Below are 12366 nucleotides of genomic sequence, written 5' to 3'. Positions count from 1 at the left end.
TAACCTTATTTTCCCTCTTATGTCTTAGCTTGAGTATTTTACATTATTAAATAGTCAAAAATCAAGAAGTTTTAATGGTATTTAGCTTCTCTGCAATGGCTACAATTGACAATGACATTCACACTTTGCATGACCACTTCATAAATTAAAATAAAAAAAACTAAAGTAAGAAATAAATAAAATATAACAGGGTTTCTATGTAATGTAATGTAAAGTGCAATTAGTCTAAATGTAAAGTGTAATTACTAGTGAAATAAATTCCTGATAGATAGATGCTGTCACAGCTTCAAAATGTGCATTATGTTGCTTTTAATGAATAAATGTACAAAAATGTCACATTGGCATTTAAACATTTGACATAAAGGCCCAATTTTCCAAGTCATTAAAAAGCATCAACACAGGAGAAGACTTTAATAACAAACATGGTTCAGTGTGCAGCTCCATAACCTGTGAATATAATTTCTAAATACAATTTTTATAGCAATTCTGACATTTAAAGTTTAAGCATTCATTATTAGAAACTTTAAACATTTGGTTTGCATAAAGCACAAACATGAGAACTAATCTGAAGCTGGATGACCCGTCAGTCTTCACTGCAGAGGAGGAAGTTTAGGTTTCAATTTCGGTTTGACTCAGAAAAAACATGGAGTCTGATATTTGAGTCTGAAGTTAGCTTGATACACAACAGGCTTCGATAAGCATTAGCGTGTTTCAACTTAATACGCTTTAATACGCATTGAATCGCTTCAAACTGCTTCCTGCGCGTCGCTTTGTTTTCAGCTCCAGTTATTTTACTGTTCGTGTCGTTAAAATCTGTCTGCCATGTTGGGAGAAGCAGAGCCGCAGTGGTTGTCCGAGGAGGTGAAAACAGGAGTAAGTAAACGAGTTTAATATGTTTAAGAAACTTTCTGGGTGGTTTATGTGTGAATGTTTCGGTAAAACGATTTTTAATTCTGTTTCTAGACAACTATAATCGCCATAGAGTTTAATGGAGGCGTCGTGTTGGGCTCTGATTCCAGAGTGTCTGCAGGGTAAGTTGGACTTTATTAAATCGTAGGTAAATGAGGATTCTATGTGAATTTATTTAAAATATCCCCTCTTCACCGGTACCGATTTTCTTCTGATTATTTCACTGGGTTCTTCCGTGCAGGGAGTCCGTGGTGAACAGGGTGATGAATAAATTGTCTCCACTCCATGATAAGATCTACTGCGCCCTGTCAGGATCCGCTGCAGACGCTCAGACCATCGCTGAGATGGTGAACTACCAGCTGGACGTCCACAGGTGAGCACACCGAGGTCAGGTGTGTGGGACCTGCTGCTGCAGAGCTCTTTAAACCCTCCAGAGTTTACAGAAAACAATAAGAACTGAGCATTGTTTTTATGTATAGAATTTCTTCCACATAATGTGAATAATGTTGAACAGATTGTATTTTCTTTTCATTATTTTGCTGACTACCTAATGTTCTGACAATATTCTCCCATTTTTTGTGAATATCTGTGTTTTTCTTTTACTCTATAGCTAAAAAAACTCCAAACCTACTTATTTGTTTATGGAAATACAGTACAGACCAAAAGTTTGGACACACCTTCTCATTGAACTCAATTAGAAAGTGTGTCCAAACTTTTGGTCTGTACTGTATGTACATTAATTTCCTATAGAAAACAGTTTTAAAATTACTTTGTACAGCACAATTCGCTTTTCAGTTCTGGTTACAAACCATGAGGAATTTGACCATAAACTTAGGTAAAAGTGAGAGATTTATTTTGAAGTATTTGGATTCACTTTTAATCTTCTCACCGGTGGTTTTTGGACTCAGTGTCAGTTGCCAAAAGATTATATTTTCTATTAAAGCTGTAGCATGTAATTTTTACAAAAATATGTTTTTTACATATTTGTTAAACCTGTTGCCATGTCATGACAGTGTGGTTTGAGAGAAAAGTTCTGTGAAAAAATCAAGCTCCTCCCAGTATTACTGCCTGTAAAAATGCACCACTCTCAGTCAAAACCAATCAGATCCAGGAGGAATGTTTTAGTGCGGTCAATCAACCTTGTGTATGCGCTACTCAATGTGCGAATGACAGAGAAACAAATCACAGCTACAAGAAAGCTGTTTATCTGCCACCATCGGTAGGTTCATCGTGGTGAACAAGGTGCAGCATAACAGAGAGCAAGGGGAAGGATGTGAGTGGCACATACACAAAGGTGATTGACAACCTCCTCCTGACTCTGATTGGTTGTTTCTGACTGAGTGGTGTACTTGCAGGTTTTTGCAAGCCCAGTTAGTACTGGGAGCACTGGAAAAAAGCAGAATAGCTTAATTTTTTCAAAGATTATCTGTCTTATATTGTTCTGTCACAACATAATTATAATTTTAGTAAATATGTGAAAATATTTTTTGTAAAAGTTACATACTGCATATTTAAACATGTTTGTCAAATATCAGAATAATACTTTAACCTGATATGTCGGCTAACACAACTAAATAAACAAAATATCAAATAATTTCTTTAAATTTCAGTAAAAAAATCTAATGTTTTATTTTAGTGTTTAAAATACAGAAGGAATTCCCTAGTTTGGACCAAATATTTTATTAGGAGACATATAAAAAGAAACAATATGATTTCTTAAAGGAATATGTTTTATCAATATTATAACAATATGTCTAAAGAATATTTTGTCTTCTGCCAGCATGGAAATCAGTGAGGAGCCACAGGTTCGATCAGCTGCCACTCTAGTGAAGAACATTTCATACAAATACAAGGAGGAGCTTTCAGCTCATCTTATTGTAGCTGGATGGGACAGAAGAGAAGGAGGGCAGGTTGGTAAACTGTGAAAATGTTTGCTAGAGCAAATGCATAAAAAAAATAAACTAAAGAGTTAAAAATCTGTTCAGAGTCACATTAAAAATATCCTTATAGTTGGTGACTTATTCTCATGGCTACTTATGTTATCAGCACATGGTATGTTACGGATGTGTGTTGTAATTTTAATTGTTGCCATTTTCTTCTTTTTTTTGGTCTCTATCTGACCTGCAGGTTTTTGCCACCCTGAAAGGTCTCCTGACCAGACAGCCTTTTGCTGTTGGCGGTTCAGGCAGCTCTTATGTTTATGGATTTGTTGATGCCGAATATCGAAAAGGAATGAATAAGACGGAGTGTCAGCAGTTTGTGGTTAACAGTAGGTGTTTTTGTTATGCATTTCTTCTAAACTAAAACTTTTCTGCATCATCCCATAGTACTTTTATGTTTTTAATAAAAGTATGCTCTCCTGTTTTTATTTTGCAGCTCTCTCCTTGGCGATGAACCGCGACGGCTCCAGTGGTGGTGTGGCATATTTGGTCACCATTGATGAACACGGCACAGAGGAGAACGTCATTCTGGGAAATGATTTACCAACATTTTTTGATCAGTGATCTTTCTTTCATTGTCAGTTTTTTGTGATACATGTATCCACTCACTGGACTGTAAACCTGGAACCAGTGTACATTTATCCAAATCAAATAAATTGCAGTTCTCCCTAAGTTTCAGAGTTGGAGTTTTTACAGTTCTTTTCAAGTATAATTTTCCAACTTGGGGGAAAAACAAAGTATTAAACTATAACTTTATGTTATATGCTTTTGTAATAACACAATGGGGAAAAATGTACCAACTGTATTTTAAAACTGCATTTCATATCATCAGAAGAGTAACTATTTAAAATACTTTGTTAAAATATTTCATACAATGTGTCTCTTGAATCCATCCATCCATCCATTTTCTATACACCCTTGTTCCTAATGGGGTCAGGAGGGTTGCTGGTTCCTCTCCAGCTACGTTCCAGGCGAGAGGCGGGGTCACCCTGGACAGGTTGCCAGTCTGTCGCAGGGCAACACAAAGACATGCAGGACACACAACCAGTCACACACTCACACCTAGGGAGAATTTAGAGAGACCAACTAACCTGACAGTCATGTTTTTGGACTGTGGGAGGAAGCCGGAGAACCCGGAGAGAACCCACCATGCACAGGGAGAACATGAAAACTCCATGCAGAAAGACCCCGGGCCAGGAATCGAACCCAGGACCTTCTTGCTGCAAGGCAACAGCTCTACCAACTGCGCCACTGTGCAGCCCCTCTTGAATACAACATCTGTTAAATAAGTACCGATAAGCACATGAACTATGTTGTATAGATGCACCCATGATACTGTTTGATCGTTATTAAGCACACAGGTTGATTCAAATAGGAATGTTGAGCTTCTATTTCTTCTTAAAGACAAATAGCTGAAACAATCTCAGAACAGACAGAATAGTTATTATAAGAAATATATTTGGACCTGGGGTTCATGCTATGTCTTTGGAGCACAATTCAAACCAGATTGTCTAATGGAGTTTTGTTATCTTCATTCACTTATATGCTTGGTGACATGCTGAACTCTGTGATGGCTGCTGGGAAAGTAATCTTGGACCTTCCTGTTTTTGGAGGTTTAGTTGCCATTTCAGACAATTAATTAATTACATGTATAATTCATGTATTTATTTTTTCCATATTATTATCTGGAATTTTCAGTTAGATCATAAATCTTTAGAGACACAGATTGTAAAATACGAAAGCACTATGATATTTTTTATGCAATTACAGCCATTCATAGATTCCCTTACTAGAAAAATTAAAAACGGAAAATTATAAAATATTGGTGGTGCTCTTTGAGTGTGAAAGCAAAAATTATTGACTCGTCCTCCGCTGCACTTGAGGGAAACCCCTAAATTTGCCAGAAAATGAAACTGAAAGTAAGAAGGTAAACGCTTCAGTTACAGCAGATCTGGTCATATGAGGACGACTGCAGCTGAAACATGGCAGGAAAAGACCGAACAACAATCCACAAAGTCTCCGCTTTGTTTGTAGCAGTTTGCGTTGATCTTTCTTTATTTTACGCATCAGGGTTTGCTGGGATTCACAGCGTTTTGGGACATTTTGCGCATCTGTGGCTTTTTGCAGCTCTACGATGGTCAGCAGTAACTATTACAACTCTGCTGGTTCTGGGAGACCCGAGCCCGCTGCTGATCCGGTTCGTAACAGCCTACAGTCTGCTTCCAGCGGTGTATGAGACCGGAACCAGGGCTCTGTACCGGGAGGAGAGCCCATGTGGACCGGTGGCGGATATTCGCTGCTGGCTGATGTTCGCCGGAGCGTCGCTCGGAGCGGCGCTGTTCTGGGAGATCACCATCCCGGACAGCGACGAGGAGGCTGGGAGTAAAGCCCAGAAACAGAAGTCCAGGGTTCTGTTCATGAGGGTTGTCCATCTATACAGGCCCGACTATCCTCTGCTGTTCGGAGGCGTTGTGTTCCTGACACTGGCAGTTATCTGTAAGTGAACAATATGAGAACGCTTTCAGGAAAGATTAACAGTAATTAAAACACCATGAACAAATGATAAAATACTGAAGTCATTATTTTATTATTTACTAATAGTAATGCATAAATGTAGTTTGGAAAGCTCAATGAAAGAAAAAAGTATAGCATATAAATCTTTGTTACTGCAGCTTTGGGTTTAAGTCGTTTCTGTCATTTATGATGAAGATTGGATTACTCCTGCCAATTTACTGAGTATTCTTTTAATAGTAATATCTAATGTGTGTATTTGCTTTTCATCTCAGGTGAGATGTTCATCCCATTCTACACAGGAAAGGTCATTGACATCATTAGTAGTCATTACCAGCAAAGTGAATTCCTGTCAGCTCTCCTTTTCATGGGCCTGTACTCTGTGGGAAGGTATGAAGCAAGAAGTTGATCTGCCACAGAAATCAGTAAACATCTGCATGTTTATGTTTTAAAATCTAACTTTTATTTTCCTTGACTTTGTAGTTCTGTGAGTGCTGGCTGTAGAGGGGGTGTCTTGCTTTGTGCCATCAGTTCATTTACATGCAGAATCAAAGTGAAGCTGTTTGAAGCTTTGACCAAACAGGAGATTGGATTCTTTGAAATCATAAAGACAGGTAAGCATATTAATATACATTCTTGTCAAACATGCAATGACAAATAATATATAGCAAAAAAATAACATGAGGCAATTTTTGTTTTCACATGAAGGCGAGATCACATCCAGGTTGTCTAGAGACACCACACTGACAGGAAGGACAGTGTGTCTGAATGTCAACGTGATGCTGAGGACATTTATCAAGACGATGGGAATGATCTCCTTGATGATGAGTCTGTCATGGAAGCTCACATTCCTGGTACTGATGGAAACACCCATCACTGGACTAATCCAAAACATTTATGACACACACTATCAGGTAACATCAGAATAACTTAAACCCACAGACATAAGATCAAAATTATTAATTGCCCTATTTAGATATAATTATCAGAGATATTTCTATAGTGAATATATGGCGAAAACTGAATACTGGGCTGATGGTAGGGCGGTCTTCCAACCTGAGAGTCTTGGAGCTAAGTACCAAAGGGAAATCATCATAATACAAGCGGAAGCATGCAAAAAGCTACCTAGCAATCATACGACAGGTGCTACTCTGTAGCACCGATGAAGCTTTTTCTATTATTAAATAATTTTTGGCATGTCATGTGTATTACATTGTAAACAAATAACTGATAACTGATTATTTTATAATGTAACACTATCCTGATCTTAAAATTTTATTAGGAGATGTCTGTATCATTTACTGGTCACAAATAAATATTTTTTTTTATGTAAAAAAAAATTTAACTGCCAGGGCAATGAGTAATTTGGACTCTAAATGCATGTATTTGTTTTCTAATCATTGCTCCACTAATAGTGGAAATTATAGAGGCCAATACAGACATTTTGGAAATAAACTACAAGTATTTATAGACATGTCATTTCCAGAGATTGTTAAACTTTTAGCATAATTTATGTAGTCAGTTGATAGAAAAGTGCATAAATATAAAAGTTGCAAAGCATATTTTACAACATACAAAGCCACTGAGGCAAATTAAATTCAGTAGATTCAAATTGATTTCATAATATCAGTTTGCACAAGCTTTCTATTTCTGTGACTGGAATTGCTCAGCCCTTTCTCAGAACATAAAAGTTATTTTATATAAAAAGTAACCAATATAAAAACTAAATGAATATTTTTGCCTTCTCCATTCTCTCCTCAGAGGTTGTCCCAGGACATGCAGGACTCAATGGCTCGTACAAATGATGCTGCAAACGAAGTTGTCTTTGGTGTTCGTGTGGTTCGAAGTTTCCACACAGAGAAACATGAAGCTGATCGTTATGATAAACGGCTAACAGAAACACAATCACTGAAAACTCGCCGTGACATTGTTGGTGCTATTTACCTGCTTGCACGGAGGGTAAGAAGTTTGTTTTAATTTATTTTAGAACGTCAGACAGCTTATGTGACATATCCTTTTGTAATAATAATATCCTTTTGTCTGTAGTTGACAGGTTTGGGAATGCAGGTCTTCATTTTATACTATGGCAGACTTTTCATCCAGATGGGACAGATGACCACTGGAAACCTGGTTTCCTTCATCATTTACCAGTCAGATCTGGGAGACAACATCAGGGTGGGTGTTTTATAGAGCTGCTAGATCATATTTTTGATAATATAACAAATATATACTTATATACTGCTTTAATGTTTAAAATAACACTGACAAAAAATTTAATCCTATTGCATTGATAGAGTTTTTATTTTTGGTCACAAACTATTAAAAATACTTTGTTGGCAAAATATTTCATGCAATGTGTCTTTTGAATATCAGATCTGTTTAATAAGCAAGCACATGCACTGTGCTCTATAGATGCATCCTTTCTACTATATTATTGTTTTAAAGTGCAGAGGTTCATTCAAATAAGAATTTTGAGCTTTTATATCTTTTTAAAGCTATAAAAGCTATGAAATAAGCTGCAACAATCTTAACACTATTAGATTATCTATGGTGTGACATTTGGGGCCCATACTATTTCTTTAAAGCACGTCTCACACCAGACTGTCTAATAGAGTTTGTTTTTTTCCAGACTCTTACTTATATCTTCGGTGACATGCTGAACTCTGTGATGGCTGCTGGGAAAGTCTTTGAGTACATAGACAGAAAACCTCAGATCAGCACAGATGGAAAACTGAAACCGGATCAGCTGGAAGGACGGATCAACTACTGCGGTCTGAACTTCGCTTATCCTTCCAACCCTGGAAAAACTGTACTGCAGGTCAGAGAAACTGTTACATTTAGGTTTAGTTTGATGAAGTCATGTGGCCACTTTAACACAGCTGATAAAGGAACATGAATGTTTATAAAATCTAGTTTAATTTCAAACATTGCTGTCATATTGTGGTGATTTATTGGTCTCTGTTTTTGTCTCAGGATTTTAGTTTGGAGTTGAAACCAGGTCAGGTGTCGGCTCTGGTTGGTCCATCTGGAGAAGGAAAAAGTACCTGTGTGAGTCTCTTACAGCGATTATATGAGCCTCAGGATGGAGAAATCTTACTGGATGGAGAACCGCTGAGATCCTATGATCACCATTTCTTCCACAAGAAGGTTTTTTTTTTAAATCCTCTTTTTCTGTTTTAAAATAATTTAGACTCTATTAAACTGGAATAAATAAATCTTCTGTATTTTCCTTGTATATGTAAAGAGTGTTAATTACAAAATCTAAAATAAATATGTTTAACAGATTGCAGTGGTGAGCCAGGAGCCCGTCCTCTTCTCTGGATCCATCAGAGATAACATCACCTACGGACTCACTGACTGCTCACAAGAGAAGATTGAGGAAGCAGCACGAAAAGCCAACGCCCATGAATTCATTCAGCAACAGGAGAAAGGCTACGACACAGGTAAACCGGTCTGACTTCACCTCATCCTGTTCACATGGCTGAGTGCAAGCAACAAAAATATTTAATATTTTATGATAGTTAATTATGAAAATAAGAATAAGACCAAAAAAACCTGGATGATCAAGATGGCTAATAGAATAAACCATCATTTCTGAGGATGTATACATTGTTTGAAGGGTTAGTGGCATTTAATTGTTTTTCATTTGTTTGGTTTTTGACATTAAATAAATGAATCTCAGTTATAATTGATCTTTTTTACTTTAATAGAGGTCGGTGAGAGCGGCGGCCAGTTGTCTAAGAGCGAGAAGCAGCGGATCGGCATCGCCAGAGCTCTGGTCAGAGAGCCGAAGGTCATCATTCTGGATGAAATTACCAGCTCTCTGGATGCTGAGAGTGAAAACAAGGTGCAATCTGATTTATGGGAATTTCATTCCTTCATAGGGCCGTGTTAGCATGGATGTTCTTTTCTTTCGATGAAAATTTTAAAACTTAAAATTTTTATTTTACCATCTGAAACCATTTTTAATCATATTACCTAAAATATTGTGCACCGATTTTGCAATATTACGTAATTTCAGCTATTTATATAATGAATCTGTGGCATATCTTGTTTTTCCCCTTATATTTATCATTGTGCATAATGAAAATAGACTAAATGCTTCTGAAATGCTGTGTATAATATATTAAAATGATATTTGTTGGCTGAACTGTTTATTTGCAGGTTCTTCAGGGCCTGGCCAGCTGCCCCAACCAGACCCTGCTGGTGATTGCTCACAGACTGAAGACCATCGAGAACGCAGATCAGATTGTTGTGGTTAAAGGAGGCAAAGTGGAGGAGAAAGGGACCCACAAGGAGCTGATGGAGCAGCAGGGGAGCTACCATAAACTGATAAATGAAATGTTTGACAAGACAAACTCACCAGAATAAACGACTGTAAATTATCTTTACTGAAACTGAAACTTAATCTCAGGTGAAAGAAGTATTTTCTATGCCTGTCGTATAATAGATATTTTTGTATATAGTGAGTTTAGACAGTTTTGTACAGACATTAAAGATGTTTTTAAAACTTTTTATTTATTTTAAGGATTGTTGATGTAATCATAAAATGAAAGTGTCTTTTGTCAGATATATTCTGATGATCTAATTTTCTGATTCATGTTCTGGGAAATTATTGACCCCACAAATAAATGTTGTTGATATAAATCTTCATTTATAATCAGAATGTCCAAAGGTTGTTTTGTGGTTATTACGTCTCAAATAAAAGGTTAATCAACACCTGAACTGCTTTTTACTGAATGTCTTTGTTTAAAGTTAGTTTATTATTTTTTATTTCATATTTCTGAAAATATTTTGCCAAATCAGTCCTCTAGTTTGTTAAGATCTACAGAGAATGAATTATAGAGAAATGAGCTCAAAGCAACATTTATTTAATAAATGAGAACAAAAACAGCTGAAAAGAAAACCTTTAAAACAATATTAACTCTATAAAGACGTCTGTCTGTCTGTTGTCTTCAGGTCCGATGAATCTCTGGGTTTCCCTCACAAACCCATCATATCCATCATAATTCAGATTTTAAAGATTCTCTAAACACCAGAATCTGTTCACTGTTGCTGCAAAGAGAAAAGTAATTTAACCCCTTGCAGATTTAGGTTTAAAGTAATCTTTCAGTTTTAAAAATATTTTTCTTCTGACTGAATGCAACTTTATTCTGAGTGACTCAACCACTCAAGACTTGAATGTGAGAGAAAAATAGTGGGAGAAAATTATGATTAGAGATCATTACAAATAATTATTGTCAAATTACAGATGGAAATTTTTAAAAACTGGACATAATTCCAATTAGGGTTGGACAACTTTACAATTATTCTACATGTAAGTTTTTATTAAAATTCTAATTAAAGCTGATACATTTTTTATGTATTTATTTTTGTTTCATTATTTTGAAAGATTCCAGTCCCATTTCTTGTCAGACACAAACTAGTTTTATGTATGTAAAATTTAATCTGCAGGGGTTTGAATAATTCTGGCTTACATTGCTGCTTTTAAATGAAATTAACTGCTTACAAAAAAGAAAGAAGTTTTGGTGGCGAGCTTCAGGTTTGGGTTTTATAGTTCAGTCTAACCTGGAAAGTCCCAGATGATCAAACTTGTTTTCGTGTTGGCAGTGAATCAGGAATGAGGAAAGATGCTTTTTCATTTGTGTCACTTTTAAAACATTATCTCTGTCCATCGACTGAGATCGAGCTCAGCATAGAAAATGACTGACGCAAATTATTACAACACCTGTGCAGCAACAAAATGGAGTCCAGGCTGACGAGTCTCTGCAGCAGAGCTGGGTGGTAAATTTAGTTTAAAAAAACACATTTTATTTTTATATTAATAATATTATTTTGTAGTAATGCTCTTCATACATGAGTAAAATTTCTGGACATTTAACCCCCCACTTGCTTAACTTCTCACAATACAGAACAAAAACATTTTCAGTAGAAACACATTTTATTTCTTCTTCTAATGTCATTTTTCTCTGCTGGGCAATTTAATCAGGATATACAGTGTTTGTACAGTAAATGGTTTATATTATTACTGGAAGTGCTTTACACTGTTCTAAGTTATTAAACCGACTGTAAATATTTATTAAAGTTATAACTCTATGAAAAGAGTAATTAAGAGTTTAAAACATGGTTGGTTGGATAAACAGATTCCTCCAGAAGTTTTAATTCTGACCGTCCACCATTAATCATCCACCGCCTGCAGCTAAAACTCGACCCAAACTGAGTCGTCAGCAGAACCCAAACACAGCAGATAATCAACCACAGAATGACAAAACAGGAAAAGAGTCAAAGTTCAACTGCAGTCAGACTAAAATGTTGTGCTTAAGGCTTTGCAGGAATTAGGAATAAATATCAGCAAATCTCAATGAACTGAAGAAACTTTATAAGAAAGATTCGACCAAAATGATGTGAGAAAAATTCAGACTGAAAATAACTGAAAATTATTTCTACATAATTCTTAAGCTGAGTTACTTAGTCTATTTAGAGCTTCTCCATTTTGACTTTGTTTTTCTTCAATAAAAAAATGTGAAAATTATTGTGCTTTTTATCACCATTGCGGTTAGATTTATATATTTTTATAAAATAGTGAAAGAAAAACCTGATAGTATTTTTACTGTATTTTATCACAGCAGGTGAAAATGAAAGTATTTCTGTAAGTTTGGGTTGGGCTTCGTATCCTGAACTGATCTGCAGAGCCGTTTTCTGTAAACATAGTTTTGTTTTGTTCAGTCTGGCTGTTTGGAAACTTACCTGAGGGTTTGTATCAGGAACAACTAAAACCAATGAAAACCACCTCCTTTATCAACTCAGGTCGAGTTTAGGTTTGGTAACCATGGACACCATTTTGTTGCAAAAAGATGCCGGTCCACAAAATGGAGACTGAAGTTATGTGTCTTAAAGGTTAGACACAAACAGTAATTATTTATTTAAGGGTTTGTGAGCTGTGCTGATATTTGTATATTCTTCTTTAATCTCCATTTGTGATGGTTTCTATATAAAGTTCAAACTA

The 12366-nt window shown here is 36.0% G+C and overlaps 2 protein-coding genes across 3 annotated transcripts; both read left to right on the top strand.

The window, feature by feature from the left end:
- The first annotated feature begins 124 nt into the window (after positions 1-124).
- Positions 125-3521, top strand: LOC122844007 (proteasome subunit beta type-9). Its single transcript, XM_044139211.1, has 6 exons — positions 125-873; positions 964-1031; positions 1151-1282; positions 2690-2819; positions 3037-3178; positions 3286-3521. Exons 1-6 carry the CDS (start codon positions 823-825, stop codon positions 3411-3413), a joined length of 651 nt encoding a protein of 216 aa, XP_043995146.1. The 5' UTR covers positions 125-822; the 3' UTR covers positions 3414-3521.
- A 1266-nt stretch (positions 3522-4787) lies between these two features.
- On the top strand, positions 4788-10085 carry LOC122844003 (antigen peptide transporter 2-like). 2 transcript variants are annotated; one of them, XM_044139206.1, is made up of 11 exons: positions 4788-5345; positions 5636-5750; positions 5844-5974; positions 6069-6214; positions 7122-7319; positions 7407-7535; positions 7990-8178; positions 8334-8507; positions 8644-8803; positions 9071-9207; positions 9525-10085. In XM_044139206.1, the coding sequence occupies exons 1-11, from the start codon at positions 4832-4834 to the stop codon at positions 9729-9731; spliced, it is 2100 nt and encodes a 699-aa protein (XP_043995141.1). In that variant the 5' UTR covers positions 4788-4831; the 3' UTR covers positions 9732-10085. The 2 variants fall into 2 exon arrangements, with proteins under 2 accessions (XP_043995141.1, XP_043995140.1); XM_044139205.1 differs by having other exon boundaries at positions 4811-5345; positions 6069-6274.
- The last annotated feature ends 2281 nt before the right edge of the window (positions 10086-12366 follow it).

This window comes from Gambusia affinis, linkage group LG14, assembly GCF_019740435.1.
Source record: "Gambusia affinis linkage group LG14, SWU_Gaff_1.0, whole genome shotgun sequence".
NCBI lineage: Eukaryota > Metazoa > Chordata > Actinopteri > Cyprinodontiformes > Poeciliidae > Gambusia > Gambusia affinis.
This window is presented reverse-complemented; position numbering and strand designations above follow the sequence as displayed.

Excerpts from the sequence above, each read along its gene's own strand:
- LOC122844007 (XM_044139211.1), top strand. The coding sequence starts at position 823 with ATGTTGGGAGAAGCAGAGCCGCAGTGGTTGTCCGAGGAGGTGAAAACA. Across the intron at positions 1,032-1,150 it reads GATTCCAGAGTGTCTGCAGG|GGAGTCCGTGGTGAACAGGG; the intron begins GTAAGTTGGACT and ends TCTTCCGTGCAG. Across the intron at positions 1,283-2,689 it reads TACCAGCTGGACGTCCACAG|CATGGAAATCAGTGAGGAGC; the intron begins GTGAGCACACCG and ends GTCTTCTGCCAG.
- LOC122844003 (XM_044139205.1), top strand. The coding sequence starts at position 4,832 with ATGGCAGGAAAAGACCGAACAACAATCCACAAAGTCTCCGCTTTGTTT. Across the intron at positions 7,320-7,406 it reads TTTACCTGCTTGCACGGAGG|TTGACAGGTTTGGGAATGCA; the intron begins GTAAGAAGTTTG and ends TTTTGTCTGTAG. Across the intron at positions 8,179-8,333 it reads CTGGAAAAACTGTACTGCAG|GATTTTAGTTTGGAGTTGAA; the intron begins GTCAGAGAAACT and ends TTTTTGTCTCAG.